This window comes from Syngnathus acus, chromosome 3 (assembly GCF_901709675.1).
Source record: "Syngnathus acus chromosome 3, fSynAcu1.2, whole genome shotgun sequence".
Classification (NCBI taxonomy): domain Eukaryota; kingdom Metazoa; phylum Chordata; class Actinopteri; order Syngnathiformes; family Syngnathidae; genus Syngnathus; species Syngnathus acus.
Window position 1 is genome coordinate 8,007,217 of NC_051089.1, and position 19,271 is coordinate 8,026,487.

The 19,271-nt window shown below is 38.3% G+C and overlaps 1 protein-coding gene across 2 annotated transcripts in view; it reads left to right on the forward strand.

The window, feature by feature from the left end:
• Positions 1-19,271, forward strand: part of LOC119120299 (CUB and sushi domain-containing protein 1-like) — a 282,068-nt gene that overhangs the window by 107,702 nt on the left and 155,095 nt on the right. For both annotated transcript variants that reach the window (XM_037247067.1, XM_037247068.1), the window contains exon 4: positions 8,459-8,571. In XM_037247067.1, the coding sequence (XP_037102962.1) occupies positions 8,459-8,571 (113 nt within the window). The remainder of the gene's footprint in view (positions 1-8,458; positions 8,572-19,271) is intronic.

The following is a 19,271-nucleotide window of genomic DNA, read 5'->3' on the forward strand; positions in this document are numbered from 1 at the left end:
AAAGTTAAGGACAATAAGGACACCATATTATGAGGGAAAAAGTTGCAATGATACTACAATTAAGTTATGAATGGACAGTGTCAATCACAATTGAGCATTGTTGTCCTTTTAAAGGCTTTGATATCAAATAAATTCAACACAGTATGTGCTGGTGTGCCTTTACAAGAGCAATTTTTATAGTTTGTTTTTAATGCCTAAAAGTTTTTCCTACTTTTTTTGCACAGGACAATTGGGAGACAACTTCTGTTTACATTCTCGGCATTCATCCACACGTGCAGCATCATTGCATGCGTGTTGACTTTTGCCAAGTGATTATCCAGTTATGCAGGATTTTAAAATGTAGGCCTTATTAATTTGTACCGAATTAATTAACTAGATCACTTTGGGTCGTGGGTACACATTGATGCGATTCATTTAAATGTAATGAAAAACAGAACATTGCACAGCTGCCCTGCCTCGGATAGATTTGTAGGTCTTTGCAGTTTCTGCCAAGTTTGTGCCTAGAGGACCGCAAAGCAGCATAGAGAGGGGAAAAAGAGATTTTTGCAGTGCGGATAGGTGAGTCTCACATGGTTAACATTGCAGTTTTCTTTGATTACAATCGAAGCTTGCCAGTTTGACAGCTGCATCGGGCTGGGTCTCTGTAGATTTTATTTCTTGGTCAAGGTTTGACGCATTTAACAATGTGTTCGACAATTATAGTTGTGTGCATACTTGTGTGAAGGTTGTTTATCTATCAGCACTTTGATGGATGTTTCTTTCGCTCAGATAGAGCGAATAACTAGGATAATGGACAGAAGTGAAATGAAGGTTCAATGTTTGTGAAGAATTGTGTTTCGATATCAACAATGTGTGAAAAAAATGATAGAGCGAATAACTAGGATAATGGACAGAAGGGAAATGAAGGTTCAATGTTTGTGAAGAAATGTGCTTCTATATCTGCAATGTGTGGAAAAAAAATTTAAAAAATGAATGCAGGCTATGTTTACTTAAACTTTACCTTCACATAGTTGATTGATTGATAGGGTGTGTCTGTGTGTGTGAGATCCTGTCGCGACACACACGTTTCCTCCTAAAATGTGTGATGAAACCTCGTCTGTTAGAGATGATGTTGAATATCTGGGTACCCATCTTTGATTTTGATCTTACGAAAGCCCAAGATTTGTCTTTTGACCAGAAACATCAAAGCAAACTTGAGCTTTGTTCTCAATAAATATACCTTAAAAATAGTTTCAGAGAAAAACAAGCGCAAGCCACAGTCTGGAACACACCTTTTATGTTTGATTCTTGTTTTGAGTTTTTGAATGAAACTAAATATATTTGACATGTTAAATTAATATATTGTCCTTAAATATAGTTTTCAAGTCATTATACTCAAGAACAGTCAGTAAAGAAATTTGTATCGTTTCACCTGGCTGTTGAGTAAAACATACCTACAGAGGTTTAATTCTTATTTGGCACCCTGCATCAGTCAATTAACATGATTTAAATATGTCAAGTGAGGCTGAACCTAGACAAGCTAAACAGAGAAAATATGAATAATTTTGTTGAAGCGTTAACGAACTAATTTGGAAGGCATTTAAAATCAGTTGTTACAATCATAAAATACAATTGATATAATACTGCGTCAGGAAGCAGCATCGTTTTCCCTCGTTGTTGAGGTGTGAATTAAAAGACAAGGACATACATTCAAAGTGAATTCCAAACATGAAGCACTCAACCAATGAACGAATTTAATTGAAACTGTAATCTGTTTTGTAGACCTTCATATTATTTATTGGCATCGAACTTTGGGGAATTTGCATTGGAAAAGCAGCAAGTCAGACATGAGCTCAACCGTATTAAACATTTAACACCTGCTGAACAAGCTCTTGACACTAAACTCTGTTTGTTGGTGTCAGTCTTTGAATATAAGTGCTATGTGTTGCTGTGTTTGTTAAGGATACTGGGGGATGGCACAGTTCTAAACCTCCTTTCATAAACGTCAAGAGTGTACGGCACTTAACTCCTTCTAACCTTGAAGCGGAGCTACAATGCTGATCTGTGATGTGGTGTACTTTTCCCACTCCCTCTGTTATCTATCTCACTTACATAATCACCCAAGGCAAAATAGGTATAATTTTTCTTGGAATAACATGTTAGAACATTTCAAATACCTTTGTTATAAAATTCAAATTGAGGTTGGCTTCGGGCTAGCCTAGCCAACTCTTTGTAGTCTACGTTCAAAAGTCTCATGTGTAGTCTGCAGCTGAAAATATAAAAACGACGTACAAATTTGATTCTTTATCAAATTCTTTCTTTATTGGCAAGTATAATGTTTCCTTGGGGCAGTTGTGCCATAGTTTAAAAGTAGCTCAACTTCTGTTGATTCTTTTCTAAATCAACAGCGCCCCTGCTGGTTGTGGCAAAGTAGTGCTGACTGTTTTGCAACCTCAGTTATTGGAACACAAAAAAAACCAATCCCTAACAATCATTTACCTCCCTTGTCCTAGTAACATAAGTTTTGTGTTCAGTAATGATAAAAAGGAGGATTGCACCGCGTTTATTCACTGCCTCAGACACTCATTTATGTGTCTTGCCCAGCTGGTCTTAAAATATCCCAAAATGAACAGTAGCTTTGCCAAGGATTTATAACACCCTGTATCCAGATTAAAAGTTTGTTCGTGAATCTCCGCCAGTTGAACTTCTTCATCTCAAATATCATCTAGTTCACTTCTTAATTAGCTTATATTGCTTATATAGTGCTTCAATGTTTTTTTTTTCACTATCTACAGACTGGCTTTTATTTCTTTCATCTTCCCCCCCATTGAATCTATCTAAGTCAGTTGTCTCCAACAAGCACATTCTGTCCATCCATTCACTTTGTGTGGTGTCACTGATAAAACTGCTAGTTGCCCCAGACAGACCTTAAAAATGGACCACATTTTCAGAATGACACGTTAAAACAAACACATTCGCCCGAGGGACATATTTCTACTCTGCAAGTGCTCTTGGCACGAAAGCACCAATTGCAACTATTTGTTCAGTGCTTTTTTTTTTAGGTTTTTTTTTTTTTTTTTACGACTCACCAAATTTTACTTTCTGGCATTAAGAGGTGTCATTGAGAAGAGACATTTGTCATTTAATGTATAGCAGTCATAGGAAATTGTGGAACATCTTTACAGTAGTTTTGCCAAGTCAGGTTTGTAACTCAGATTTTGATATTGAAAATAGATCAACTGAGAATGATGAATTTTTGCGTGTGCTTGTGTCATTAGTTCTTCCTGACTTCAGTGCTATTAAATATCATGACTGAAGAGAATGAAAGATTTTAATCGGATAGTTCTGATCTCATCCTAAATTCAATGTGTTAAATGTTGTATGTTTGCGTTATGATCTTACCTTTCTACAAGCACACTTGTCACATTGACTGCAGTTTTCTTCTCAGTGGTTTTCTGAATGCACTTGCAATCGATGATCCTGTGGAAAGGTGACGGCTTGCCAGTGTTGGTGCTGCACTTGCGTCTTTCTGTGTGTGCATCTGTGTGTGTGCGTGTTTTTGTGTGTGTGTGTGTCAAGGTGTTTGAACACCATGAGTCACTTATTCTCGCTCAACTGTTAAAGCACCATTGATTCCAAAATGGGAAAGTCTATTTTGAATCACACACTCAACTGTCAATTTGTTCACCAGAAAACCGCACACTGCTTAAACAGCGTTTTCCGCATTGTTATTTTTTTTTTTAATATACGTGATGCTACAGAGCGTCTGTGGTATTTAAATTCTGGGAAATAACTCATTTGTGTGCATAATTAGACTGTGCTAAAATTTCTTTCCTATATCTGAAAACCGGAACAGGCCATCCCCAAACTGTTTTCACATATTTGGAAGAAGTCAAATACCTTTCCTATATCCTGAAAGAGAGAGAAAAAAATGTCTAGCATCTTTCTTCTGCCCCCAGATAAATGTTTGAGGCCAGAAAATATATCAGCTCAGAGCCTGGCTGCAATGTATCCCGTCGGGTCATTGCAGTGCTTTTCTACGCCCGCAACAATGAGGTGCTCTAAAGCACCGATGCCACTGTGAAGCCTCTGTCCTGAAGTTGGTTGTCACGTCAGACTGTTTCTTCTCTGTGACATGTGTGCACTCATGGCCAACAATGAGGCGCTCTAAAGTGGCCATGCCTGCAGACTATCCAAAGTTATGTAGTTATAGCTAGCTAGTTACTTGCATGTCGCAGTTGCGCCAAATAACAGCAGATGCGTGCGACTCATGCTGGTTTCTAAAGTGTGTCACGAGGCACCGTTTTAACCACAGCCCAAAAAAAAGGAAAACGGAAATGATAAAAACAGTTAAACGTAACATTTGAAGACTACAGTTCTGTCTTTGCACGTTTTCAACAATAGTCATCAAAAATTAATAACATATCTATAAATAAGTGGCCGAATTAATTTACATGTGTAAAAGTAACGTGAGCGAATTCGTCAATATTATGGACCGGTAGGCAGAGTTGGGGATGGACGAAAAGATTCAGATAGGCAGTCAAGACAGATGGATGCCGCAACAAAAAGCACACAGGCAAGCTGAGTGATTGGTCATCTGACTGTAAAGCTTGCACTCACGAAGTGGCTGTCTCATCGCATGAACTGGATGACTGACTGGACAGCTGACCGACGATATCATCTGTCCCATATTTTAAAGCAAGCCCACTTACTTTTCAATAGATGTCACATAGCAGTGTAGGATCAATGGTTTGTCCTGATTATGAGGAAGTGTGCAGTGCAACAAACTAAGAAGGTGAGGCAGAGAGAAATGACACGGCCAAGATGGCCCATCTGTACTGTACAGGCGATTACTGCTCATTACCTGAGTGACAGTTGTTTGTGTGTGTGCGTGCGTGCAGGTGTTTGTGTGTTTTGGCCAACACTCAGGACGCATTTCATTGCTCTGACTTATCCCAGAGCAGGGGACTTGTTCCTTCATCTGCATTAAATACATATCTGGGTTAGATCGCAATTTTCTCATGTTTTTATCTAATAGAAAACAAGCAATCTTGATTTTTTTCCTTTCGATCGTGAAAAGAAATAAAAGCTCACAGAATATTAGTCTCCACTCCAAAAGTATTCATCATGTACCAATTGAAGAAAGCCCAGTCCCATTTAGTCCATATAAACACCAAAAATGTGGAATTACATAAATTCCCATGATGTTATATTCTTGTTCTTTGTGTGCCTTTTTTTCTTGTATTTAGTGTAGTGTTAAAAATAACTCATGTCTAAATGGTAGGGGAGTATTTCTCCTGTTCTCTGAAGGCATGACTCTTTAGCAGTAATTAAGCATTAAGTGGCAATAATTTAGTACTTAAATAAAAGCTTACAATAACTTTGGAAAGCATACAAAAGATCTACTTGAATAGTGCAATCAACTTTCACTAGGTTGACAGCGTTTTAAATAATTGTGTTAATTAGTTTAATTAAGATGAATGTCGAATCCCGCAGAGTAAGCTCTCCTGTTCTTGTTAAATCCAGATGTAATGTTACATTGTACCTGTGTCTGTGCAAAACCTCACACGTGATTTCTTCTGCCCCTCACCTTATCGTGGTGGAGGGCTTTGTGCGTCCCAAGGATATAAAAGTTGTTTGTTGCTTTATGCCCTTGGCAGGCTCAGCCATAGCAAACAGATTTTAGGTGAGGGACCGGACAAAGCACGGCTTTAAGGAACGACACAATTGCTTGACATTTCCCTTCATTACTTATTAAAGCTTTGAAGTATTGCATGAATTGATCAAGAAATGGTTCCGTTTTAGGAACACTGACTACAAAAAAAACTATCCCCTTGAAGAAAATGATGCAAGACTTTGTGTCTGTCCAGTCCCATCACATACTTCACTCCCCTTGGTCCTGTCCTTTGCGCATTTCCCCCCCAGTTTCCTCTCTTAACTCGCTTTCCATTTGTCTTTTTGTTTGTTGCTTTCCCACAAGCTCCATTACTTACTTTTTGTCCCTTTTGTCCTTGCTTTGAGGCCAAATCATTCTTTTTTTTCCCACTGTTCTTTTTTTTTTCATAGACCTTTATGTTACTTTTGGATTGATGACATCGATTGTTCTTATTGTCCCCAGTATGTTCTTTTTCATTGGTTGTCTTTGTCATCCTTGACCAACTCTTTGTAGACCAAATCAATTCACAGTGTCTGATGTCAGTCTGGTCACAGATTTTATTCCATTGCGTAGCATTTAAATTATACGTATAATGGTATGTTTTTCTTATGCTCTTTAAATTTTTCTGATTCGGGATTTTTTTCATTTTACAGCAAAAAGTTCTCTTTGATTGAAACATACAACTGTAATTCTATTGCACTTTGTCATTTCTTAAAATGAAGAGACATTAAACATTTCTGCTTCTTCCTCGTCAATGAAAAAAGCCTTACTCATAGTTTGTAAACAAACAGACATATTGGGTAAGTTTATGCTTTACGCTCTCAGTTTTCACCTTTCACCTTTTGCAACAAAGCCTCCATTTTAATGTAGATTAGGTTCAAGGAGAAACACTACTCTTTGTCAAAGTCAGCCATGAAGCTTAACTTGTGCAGACCTTGTGAGATAGTGAAAACATTTTAGCTCCCAATAATATACACTGCTTCGGAGAGAGGCTTCATTGTGTGTGTGCGTGTGTGTGCTAGAGTCTCTTTTAAAGCATGTAAAAAAATTCATCTAGTCATCCATTTTCTATATGGCTTGTCAGTAATTAATTTGCTCGATTCATATATTTGGGGGGATTTTTTTTATATTCATTATAATCTTTTCAACATTTACAGTAAATCTAATTTAATGCAATGCAATGTCAGTGTTTTGCTTGGTGAATTTAACACAAGCATCAATCAATCTGCTTGCGTGAAAGATCAAATGTATTCTTGAAGGCTTATTTAGGTTCACATGGCCATTTTGGACTATTCAGTCAGAATCACTTCAACTGCAGCTTTATAATACATTTCTAATTAGCAGGCTTATTCCCCCCCTTTTTTTAAATGGTTGCGCTCCTCATCTTTAAAAGGGAAACCAATGTCAGTCAATTGTGACTTGAATGTCAGTCATGCAGTTACTTCTCAGTGGAATAGTAGCAATGATTGCAATTTACTGCCAATCAATACGTGAAGTGCTCCATATTTGGTTAGGGTTTGTCAGATTTGCAGGTGCGTGCGTATGCAGCGCTATCTACTAGCTAGCAATGTAGTTGTTTTTTACAAAAGCGCAGAATATGTTTATAGGGAAACCGTACAATCATATGACCGGATAGATATAATATTCATCAACAACTGAGAATTATTTGTTTTCTTATGACAGCAATTATCTGGTGATTAGAAAAATTCCGACAAGGGCATTTCACTCCAGCTTCAATGTAGTTCCGATGTACATTCATTTGATTTGCTTTTGATATCTAACCTTGCTATTACATTTGAATGGTGTGATTCAATGGAAACATATGACACAAAAATTGTATGACAGTTTGATTTTAGATTACCATAATAAAACATTTTTCATTGACTTTAGTAATTTTACTTTATTATCCAGGCAGTCAGTTTTAGTCAGCCCTCTCAGTTTTGTTGTTTCTTATCTCTGCATCATTCCCGTTCTGCTCCCACAATCATTCAGTCGTCACCTCTTAATTAATCTTAAAAAGGCCATTACAGATTCCATTACAGACTAAAACTCATATTTTTGTATCAGAGATTGAATTTGTAGCATCATTAAACAGTGCATTCAATGTTAAATGTAAACCCATTTAATTACTGTTTAATTCTGTGCATCTTAGGGGTGGGTAATAGATTTTAGTGTTTGGTTTTTCAAAGAAAACAACAGGAAGACGAAGCCAAAAAGTTGGTGAACAGAGGACAAAAGGTCACGGCATACTTAACCAGCACGTCTGTGGGTTTTAAGCACAGTTGCTGAACAGACAAAGCCCAAATAGTTTACACCAGGGGTGGCCAACCCGCGGCTCGCGAGCCGCATGCGGCTCTTTGCCGGGTTTCATGCGGCTCCTTTACGTTCGGCTCGCGAGCCGCATGCGGTACACAGTAAAAAAATGTGGCTCTTAGTCTCTGACTGGTTGGCCACCCCTGGTTTACACCATGGGCCACCAAACGTTTTGGAACGGAACGCTACATCTTGGGCACTGGTTAATGAGAAGAGCTAATAGTCTGCTGCTCACTTAGAAATAAAAACATGCTCAAAAAACATGTTATCATTAATTAATTATATTCATTTACTTGATGACACTGACAATATTGTTCATTTCTCACACTCAACATAGAATTAAATGTCAATAAGCAATATTTCTATAAATTCTGCCAGTGTTTCCCACATTGCTAGAGAATCACAATGTCCTACTTTCAACTAGCTCATAAATTGTAAATTGTTTTCTGGGGTAACCCTGCTGTGTTGAAACTATTTTTTCTAATATACATTTTACTCTGTGTTTCTTAGGTTGTCTGGGTTCATGCTGCCTTCTCCTATCGTCAGCACCGGATCTATATTGGCCTTGTGGTTTACCACTGATTTCGCCGTCAGTGCACAGGGCTTCAAAGCTGTCTACGAAGGTAAGATCACGTTTCACGTGTGTTGAAATTACTCCAACTGGATTGCAATTTTTTTCCGATTATCGTAAAAGGCAACCACGTGTCACCTATAGTTGATACCATAGTCAACATAGCCACAACAGGTATAATAATAGCATACAGGAAATACAAAAACTTTTTATGGGGATAATGATGCCAAGGCTAAATTCCCAATAAGCATTTTATTTCTGTGGTTGTTTATTGGCTATGCAGTCAGACAGTACACGGTTCGAGAGGAGAATGACAAAGAGAAAACAGAACAGAGCAAAAACAACGGAGACCAATAATACTATAACAACAGTAGATGAAAGCAATAATGTTACCTTGAAGTTCTTATCTATTTGTGAACTGGGAACTGTCTCATATTATGAGGTAGAAACACAACAAGCAGTAAACATGACATGATATGGCAGGACAATAATAATGAGCCAGTATGGCAGGGTATGCTAATATGTACTGTATTTATTATATAAAAAAAATGTCATTTTGTAATCCTCCTGCATTTTATTTAAAAAAAAGTGAGACCTACATTAGCTATAGCGTTTGTTAGTCCTCGAAACAGACAATCTCGTGTTAACTGGGCTATATTTTTCCTGGGCGGTGGATTCAAGTGAGCCTCGGTTGTGATTTATGAGAAAAGCTGCTCGTGTTAATGATGGTGTGTAGGCGACTCACATATCGCCGCTGCTGTCTGCCGAGTATCAGTTGGAGTTGGCGTGAGTGTTTACACAGTGTAAATGTAAGGCTATCTTGTCGTTTACTTATGCACTAAGGTGTGCATCGGTTAGTGCCGGTGCTTGTTGTGTGTTGACCCCCTTCTCTATGCAAGCAGCAACACTGTTTGATATTGATTGTGCCTGTTGGCACGCAAAGCCTAGGTCTGACCTTTTGGGGGCACTTACAAATGCATGTACACAGACATAGACACATGCTTGTAGAGCAGGAGTCCATCTATGAGCTCGATTAATGAGCTCCAAATATCAAAGACACCTTAAATAACCATATATGCAGTATGACCGTATATGCAGGTCGACACTGATGAGCATGACATATTAGATTTTCCTAAATCTGGAGTTCATCTCCAAAGTATAATTAGATTTCGGTCATATTTTTATATTGATGACTCACTTTAAAATCTTTGTATCCGAGTGGGGCGGTGCGGATTCCGTGTGCTTAAACATCATGTGACACGTTAGGTTGCAAACCAAAATAGATTACGCAAGCAAATGAGTGCAAAGCAGTTCCATGTAACACAGTGAAAGTAGAGTTTTCTTTATCAAAATACTCAAGTAAACCTACCTGTTGCACTAAAACTAGTCTAATAATAATATATTCAAAAAGTTACTTGAGTACATGAATCAAAATAACTTTTATACTATATTTAACACTGTGAATAAAATATTAGTTTTAAACTTCTTTTCCAGGATTTTTTTTTTTTGCATTGATATTCTAGCCACCATTTACGCCTCAACTGAGTGCCTTTCTAGTTTCGACAAAAGTTAAACACGACTATGATTTTATGGAAGGAGACCAAACTGAATTAGCGGTGTTCACACACTGCTAATAGATGACGTCTCGAAGAGGAACATAGTCTACAGGGGGGGAAGGTACAGTTTAAGGATGAGTGCGCTAAACGAAGCCGTAAGTAATGGAAAGCAATCCCTCACTGATAAAAAGCCAAGTTTGCAAACCAGCCCAGCAAAGTCAAGATAATCATCAATTAATTTGGCCCCAAAGCCAGAGGAGAGCAGCAGGAGAGAGGTGTGAATAGAGACATTTAAAATGAGAAGTGAGATCACTGGGAACATGAGGGGAGCATGAAGACGCATGGATGGGATTGTATCTGTCTGTAATCAGACATGAGGGAGAAAACTTAATATTTATAGATCAGAAGGGGGAAATGCTCTCAACATCATCATCACCATCATCATCAACATCAAACCTAATAGTAACAGCAATTTTGTATCCTGATGTAATGATGTAAAAATCCGATGGGTATTTGTCGCACGCAATCTTCTCCTCCCTTAGCTCATCATCTCTTTTCAAATAAAACACTCAGATAATTAAAACTGAATGAATGTAATAAGATAATGCTCATTTGTAACTTCATATATGTTGCATTTTGTGTTTTTAGCAAAACATTGCCTGGTTTCAAATGAGTTTCAAATTGTCCTTTAACAACAAGAACCAGTGCCAGAACTTCCCCTGAGCATTTGTTAAATGCTGCAATGTAAAAGTGCAAAGGCAGCTCCAGGACCGTCCCACACTGAGGAAATATTGTGGAACTTGCAACATTATTTCTGCTGCTGGTAATTTAAAAGCTGTTTTCACACAGGACAAATTTCTGCAGAATCCCAAATGGACCAAAATAGTTTTAAATGGGTCACATATTATCACATTTTCTATCCCGCTTGTCCTCTTTGGAGCCTGTTCCAGCTGACTTTTGGGAGAAAGGCAAGGTACACCCTGAACTGGTTGCCAGACAAACAACCGTTCACGCTTCATGGAAGCCAACAAAAATGGAAATTCCCACACGAGTCTGCTATCGTGAGAACATACAAAATGAAGGGCCAGAGCAAATATTAGAATTGTAAGGCAGATGTGCTAACCATGGTGAGTCACAACTTACTATTGTATTATTTCCCTTGTTATGTTAAGCACATTCCTTGTGTTCAACTACACGACGAAGGATATTAATATATCATTCTAAAACAGCGTCTAATTGGCCTGGCTGTTTGAATGGGCAAATGTGATTTAATTGTGCGTCTCCATAAAGGACATTTTCTCATTTTACATTCGAACAAAGCTACTTGAATTAGTCAAGATTATTACAGGAAGTACAAATTGTCAATAATTTTGTGTGGGGTGCAATTCTTGGTGGGGTCATCGCTGTCGTAAAGATAAAAAGCTCTTCATTTTCTTATCTATTTTATTTTTTATTTTTATTTTTTATCTCATCTACGTACCTTCTATTCATCGTTCTTTAAGCCACATGTAGAATTTGTTTGATTCCTTCCATTTGTTGCTAATTTTTTCCCTCCTGTTGAGGGACCTGAACGCACCACGACTTGGAAGCCCATTAAAGGGGCTTTGGTCATGAAACACATGCACACACAGATATGCTGCAACATATTCCACAAACACCCATACGGTGCATGCAAACACGAATGACTGATGAAGATTACTTAGGATTCGCTTTGGAAATTCTACAGAGGGGAAACGAAGAGAGGATGGAAGAAAACCACGTCAGAGCCACTTGTTCCACTTGTTCCGGTACAGTACCTCCCCCTCCCCCCCAGAAAATGCTGATGTTCAATGAATAAGTGTTTATAAATACTTATAAAACTAAAAAAAAAACTAAAAACTATGGAAACTGTATGTTAGTCTAGGGTGTGTTTTTATTTCCCCCCAATTACTCATTACAGTATTCACTTTGTTTCCTGAGCCTGGCCTCATAAACACCCACTCGGAACAGCTTCCAAATGAGGCCGTCTTGATGTACAGCTTTGCGCCAGCAACTGGCAATTCTTGCAGTCACGATTTCTCAATGCAGAAGGATCGTAGTTTCTTGCTGTGGGAATTAGGGTCTTTCGACATGTTTGTTACACACGAGACAAGCTTTGTAGTTTTTTTTTTCTGAAGCCTCCAGCCAAGTTGTTTTGTTGGTGATGCCTTTATTTTTCAGACTTTCATCTTAGCCAGTCTCAAAGTGCAGCAATCAATGTCCAATGTAAATTTTGGCAACTATGGACAATGCATGGGATGTTATATTTAAAAATAGTGCCTGATTTTGGTTTTCTAAATAAAGAACATATTTGGTAATAGTGTCATATGCTACAACGTTATTTTATTCAAGGTATAGTCTCTGGTTTGCCGTTCCTCGCAGCATCAATTATTAATATTTTAATATTTAAACATGCTCTCTGCTATTGCTGAAGTCACATTGTTGTCATGAATCCCAAAGATCACCTGTGGTTTTTGTCAGTATCAATCTTTCTTTGTTTCTTTCATTGCACGCATTTCTTTGGGTTTGGTTGGTTAAGAAGAAACTAAAATTAATTAGTAATCTAAATATTGCTCACTTTATAACATTGGTCAAGCAACTTAAAATCGGTCCAGTTTACATTACAAGTTGATTCAAAGTGATTCAAGTTCATAATTTGATTACGTGGCAAAATATTTAGCCATGACTTGATTTCCTAATACTCTAGTTTGACTGTCACTTGTGTGTTCTTCTTGTGACATTTCAGTTGCTGACTGTTCTCCTCTTTTGAGCCTGCCAAAGGTGTTTTGACTTTAACATGAGCTTTCTATTTATAATGACAGCACTGTCAATCAAAAAAAAAAAGTGTCCGATATCTACTAAAAAACTAAAAGTGTGCTTTTTTTTTGCCTCTTGTGCAAATCCAATTGTTGCAGACATTTTAGTGACTTAGACCAAAAAAGAGGCAAAATGATCCCAAAATTGACATTCTTACGCACAAATTCTAAAGGTGACGCAATTATTGCCTTGACTCCTTCCAAACATTCTTCAAGTACCGGTGCTACTTTTCTATGTCAAGCTTTCAATGATTTGCAATGGCGACAACCTTCATTAGGCAGGAGAATTATTAAGCTTGTAGATTTGTCAGCAGCAGCACAGCCTCCATCTGTGTGAGGGAAAATAAATTCATTTGGAGTTGTTCTTGATTAGCTTGTTGAGGGAATACCGGAGGGAGTGCGCGCAGTGATGCAAGTGGTCATCTGTACAAATATGATATTAACGCTTTGAAGTGGTTGCCTGTAAACATATGATCGGTGTTTTGATGCATATGAGTGGAGGAGAATGCAGTCCCATTCAAATGTGAGTGAAAATCTAAGGCGCACATTCCAATAAGGTAGAGCCATTTGAAATGTGCAGTTCAAGGTTTGTGGTTGTGTGTTAAAGACAAAGCATTGAATTCACTTTGGAGTTTCTTTAAAGAATCGATCTGAGCCCATTTGAACAGTATAAACCAAAATAGCAGTATCTACCAGTTATATCAAGTGGAAAGGATTACTGTACCTGCTCCAACTGGAACGCTGCAAACTAAATACGATTTCACATTATGTGGAGATGGCAATGAGTGTTCCCGTCGGTGCTATTATCTCTAGGTTTTCTTAATTCCATTTTTATGTTCTGTTTGTCCAGATAAGTTATGCCCAGTATGCCTCTCTCGAGACTGTTTTGGTTCTAGCGATTGCATTTTTGTTCTTTTTTTTAATCATCATCCTTTTATTTTGTTTTCCATAGCCATAGGTACCCATTTAGTGATAGGATAAATGTGATTGTAAGTGAATGGTTGCTTGGCTATCCATGTGCCCGCTGATTGACTGGTGAGCAGTCCAGGGTGTATTGTCCGTTGGCCATTTTTATGTTTCGGAAAATCTCTTCGTCAGTGGAGGAGAGGTCATACCATTTTTTTGAAGGGGCCATGGGAGAAACTGTTGAACATACACACACAGTATTATCAAGTATAAGAGTATAGATTTCCTAATTCAAAGGCTATCAATAATCCATAACAGCTCTGGGTTGGTAGATGACCCTCTACCAATGAGGCATGCCGCTCCCAAGACTATTGTTTTGAATCTTGTCTGTGGTCAGGTGACAAATTAAACTTGCGGCACTACTATATTACATCACTATCTAATGAACATTCAAAAAAAACAAAACATGTCTCCGGTGTGCCTATTTTTTCCCCTTTTTTTCGTGTGTTGACATTTTGAGTCCAAGCTCCAGCAGTGCGCTATTTCGAGTTGGGACTCCCAAATCATTATCAGGGCAAATCCCCCTAATCCTTCTTCTGTGCAGGAAATAAGAGTGTTGAAGACCACTGATGGCATTATCGCTCGTGGCTTTATTTAAAAAATAGTCACTAGAGGGGACCGTATACCCGCTAAAAATAACACCTGCCTTATGCTATCGTGATGCATATCTGAATGGCTGGCAGAAAAAAAAATTGTCAGTTAAACCATAAATCCAGTGTTAGTGTTAGTGTTAAATAAACACACCCAACTTGGTTGCTGCTGTTGCTGTATGCATGTAAGTATGCCGGACACTAAGTCTAGAAGTGTTTTGCAAGCCAGCGGAGTCAGCAGGGGGCGTTTCTTGGCGCAAACAGATCGTTAAAGCTGAGGGGGAAAAGTACAAAGGGATTTGACAACTTTGATGATCAGATCACGCCGCATATTTGTCGAACTGTGTGTGTCTATATCTGGCTGTGCCGGTGGATAGTTGAGGCACTAAACCATATCGACTGCGACACTGTAGGATGCCCTGCATGGGGAGCTGGGGTGCGGGGAAGGTAGGCGTGTCACATAAGTGTTTCTGGTGCCAGCAGTTGTCAGTTTCATCGATTAAAGCTGCAATGTCAACTGTCCAACTGTGTGTGTTTATGTGCGTGTGTTTGGATGTATGCACATGGTATGTGTGTGGCTGTGTGAGGCCAAAGGTGACCGCCATTTTAAGTCCATCTCTTTTACCCTCTTTCTCAATGTCTGTTTATCTCACTCGCACACAAGTGCTATTTTTATGGAAGAGAGGAAAAGTTTATTTCCAAAGTTGATATCATTAACCCATTTATACTTTGTGTCAGGACTGTTTTCTTGTCATTTACATGCATCCTACATGCACTGTAAATTCTGCATTTAATCCATCACAATAACACACACCAGTGGCAGTGGGCAACTTCCTTGGACCGAGTTAGTGCATTTAGGTGCTCTGCTTTGTATGAGGTGACCCATTTGACAGGTGTGGATATGACTGGTGGTCTTTTACATCAATCATGATATATTTCATAACAGATGATGAGGATAGGCTGACGTCTCCGATGATAGGCCATCTTTTTTTCAAATTCATTCATTGCTGTCAACAAGCAGCTACTATATACAAATACGTACATAGAATCTTACTCGTTGTGTATAATGCATGACTTCTTGAATTTATTATTAACAGATTTTTTCCAATCGCCAAAGAATTTTGCATTTCCAGAGCACCTCCTCCAAATGCACCTTAAGCTATCAACTCTTCTGAGAAGGAAATCAAATTCATTCAGTGTAAAACATTAATTGGTCCAATTACCCTTCTAAGATTCTCACAAAGCGTAGCGGTACCACATGATTTATTTATAGCACGGTGCTGAATATCAAAAGGGAGCTCCACATCTTGTGTTGAACATAGGGAAGCTTATTAACTGTAAATTAATTTATTCTGTTGTTTGTGTGACATTCATAGAAAGGCAACAATGACACAGCCATCGATTAAGTCAGATGACATCAATTTCTTATAGCTATTAACAATGTAGTCACTGATGCGCGTTAGCCCTCTGTTGAGGAATTATAAGTGAGAAAAAGAGAAGATATAACTGTTCATTTAGGAAACCGATAATGCCTCATTCATGGCCTGGCAATTGGGTTCAAGGTTGGTTCATTGATTCAAAACCCCAGGCAGGCCTCGATTTTGCCTTGTGATGCCGCTGGCCCTACTTTAAAAGGAGCACTGAACCTTAAGTCCCCCACTCAGATGAGTGGAATGCCGTTCTTGTCGTTAAACACTTAAGTTGATGATGCATGAAGGGGATTATGTCAAGCTACAGATGCTGTCTTAATATTGATTTCCCTGTGCTATATTCTTCCGGAAATAGTATTTTCAAAGTCACACGGACCCCTACGCTAGATGGCTTATACGTTAGGTCAAAGGACAAATAGCAAAAAGGCATGTTTAAGTGCGTAAAAAGTACCATTAAAAGACTAAACAAGGAACCTACATTGAATGTAACAACTCACTTTGTACATTTTATGCCCCCAAAAATTGCTGGAAATTTTAATATCATTGTCCTTTATATCATTCCAAATCCACATAAGAACCACTGTGAGCACAAGACATGTCTGCCATCTAAGGGTGAATGGTGATATTATAATTGTATTATTAAAACGACAGTCGAGTGCTGCTTATTTGCAGTATGGCACCCAAGGATTTGCATTTCTGCAGACATTTTTTTTCCTTTCTTTAATGTTTTTCATATTTTGGATTTTTTCCCGTTTTGGGGATCCCCTCCCTTTACCTCTTTAGTGAAAAACATCTAATAAATGTAGACCAGTGTTTTGAAGAGTTTTTGGAGTATGTTTAAAACAAAAACCAAAATAATTTGCGTTATTTATTTATGAAATGGCCACCACTTGCTGATCCCTGCGTTTACAGTCGAATGAGCGAATGTATTTTCTAGTGTTTGTTCCCTAGTTATTATTCTGTCCATTTGTTTGACTCGACTACAAATAGCCTCCGTGGAAATTGGAGGGCACTGATAAGCGTTTTCATATCTCTGTGACCATTTTATTCTTAATGTTTCTCTGTCTGATAAGCAAAGTTTATCAAATCAGTGTGGACATCTCGGTGAAGCAAAGTTTGCTTTCCACCATTTAAGCTGCGTTCCTTTCCTCTTCCCTGTGCTTGCTTTGTTGTTTTTCTTTTGGCTCTCACTCACTAACTCTGGCTCTGTCTCACACTTTAAATCTTTAACACATAACTCCCCTTCAACGTAAGAGTCTTATTATCAAGTTCAGGCTACTGCTTGCTTACAAAAAGTATCTATTTTCAATCTGACATCATGGGTATCCCTCCCTTGGCAAATTTCAAATTGAGGTTATTCTCTTGTGTCAGGTCTTAGTCAAGTGCTAATAGAGGGCTTTACCAGCAATGAAAGACAACAGAGCTGAACATTTTATACTATGTTCAGCGTGAAAGCTTAATCAACTGTGCCTATTACATTGTTCCTAAAATGATTATTTCATCATTAAACATTTGGCCACTTGTTTATTCATTCATATATTTTGCAAAAACTTCCAAAATAAGATTGTACCCAAAATGCGAAGTCACATTTTAAAAAATAAACCCCCATTCATTGATCACATTACTTTCACTATTTAACAACAACAACAAAACGACACCACACTGAGCACTTTCATTTCCTTTGCATCGTGAGAAATACCGATCATGCATTTCTGCATTAAAGTTAATCTGCGTGTAATGCTCTCCACTAAGCAAGAGGGTACATGTATGTTTTCATATGATTATGACTTTGTATAGTATCAAGTGAATGCTTCGCTTGGAGCAGATGAAGCGGAAAATTAAATGCAGGCGATGCATAATAAGGCACGTGCACATGTATATGAGATGGCCATGTGTGACTTGCACCATAGAATAACAACCAGTCATTGGAAGGATGCAGGCTACAACACATTAGCAGGGCTGAATGCTGCTGAATGTTTTCTTTAAATGGAAATTGAGGGTGCCAAAAAGCAGGTTGGGAGGTAAGACGAGGAAGACGGACGGGGGAGAAGCAGTGAGAACGAACATAATACATCATGATGCATAGGAAGAAAGGTGTTTGGGAGAAGAGGAGTAAAAAATAAAAAGAGCAAAGAGGGCGCTGAGCAGCAGAGCAGAGTGCCGAGGAAAGGAGTGAGGGGCAGACAATCCGAGAATACCAAACACTTTTCTGGCTGAGAGAGAAAGACAAGAAGAGGGCTTGCAGAGAAAAGTAGAAGGCAGGGGTAGAATACTGAACACAATAAACACAATGAGGTGTTTTAACTATTTTTCCAACTACAGCCAAATATTGCTCGTATTTAAAAATCGATACTGATATCTATCAGTATATTACAAAACAGTTAACAGAAGGAGAAGCGCAATATCCATTGAACTGAAGCAAACAATGCACACATTTAATTTCTTTTCATTTGATTGTCATTACTGTACTTTTTACTAAATTACAATATTAAGGCGTGCTATTTTTCTAGTTGAAAACCACATTACAAACTTTTGTTTGTTTTTTGGAGAATTGAAGCGATAAATGGCATTTTCATTCCATTCAAAGGGCAAAAATGATACACGATACGAGCGTTTTGAGTCACAAGCAAGGCCACATCATGAATTAAACTTGCGTCTCAAGGCGCCAGTGTTTGTTGACAGAAACTGTTACTGGGCAAAAACAAAACAATGCAGGCTCAGGGAGAATTTGTAAACATTGAGTAGAGCTTAAGACCCAGAACCTATGACTGCAAGTTATACAAATTAACCAAATGATCCACCATGCTGCCTGGTGGAAGAAAACCCACATTTATGTTATATTATATAGTTAAAAAAAAAAATCAATAATAGCATTTCTCCAAATACCCAATTCCTTGACAGAACACAGAGGAGACCAAGAACAAAATTAATACTAACGAGAGAATTATTCACCTGGGACTTTTAGGAATGAAAAAGGGGGGAAAAGGCTTGTTTTTTTTAAGAATCATTCTCACTTGGTTGAACTTGTACCTTTTCCCAAGATGCATTCCGTTTGAGTAGTGCCTAAATATAGACGCCCCCCCCAACGCACTCACACATTCACGCAGATACTTCTCCCTGAGGTGGACTCACTGTCATGCACACTGAGACATATACACTGTAGACAAGCTACACTCACACAGACACACACAACTAACCGCCACAAGTAGAAACAGAGAGAGAGAGTCGAGGTAAAGATTACGCGGCAATACAAAAAGAACACATAAAAACAAAAGGACATTGTCAGCAGGGTAAATGAAGACAGATTATAATCATGGTCTAAAAATGTGACATGGCGTGCTCTGACTAATTTCCACATGTTAATCATTGGATTTGC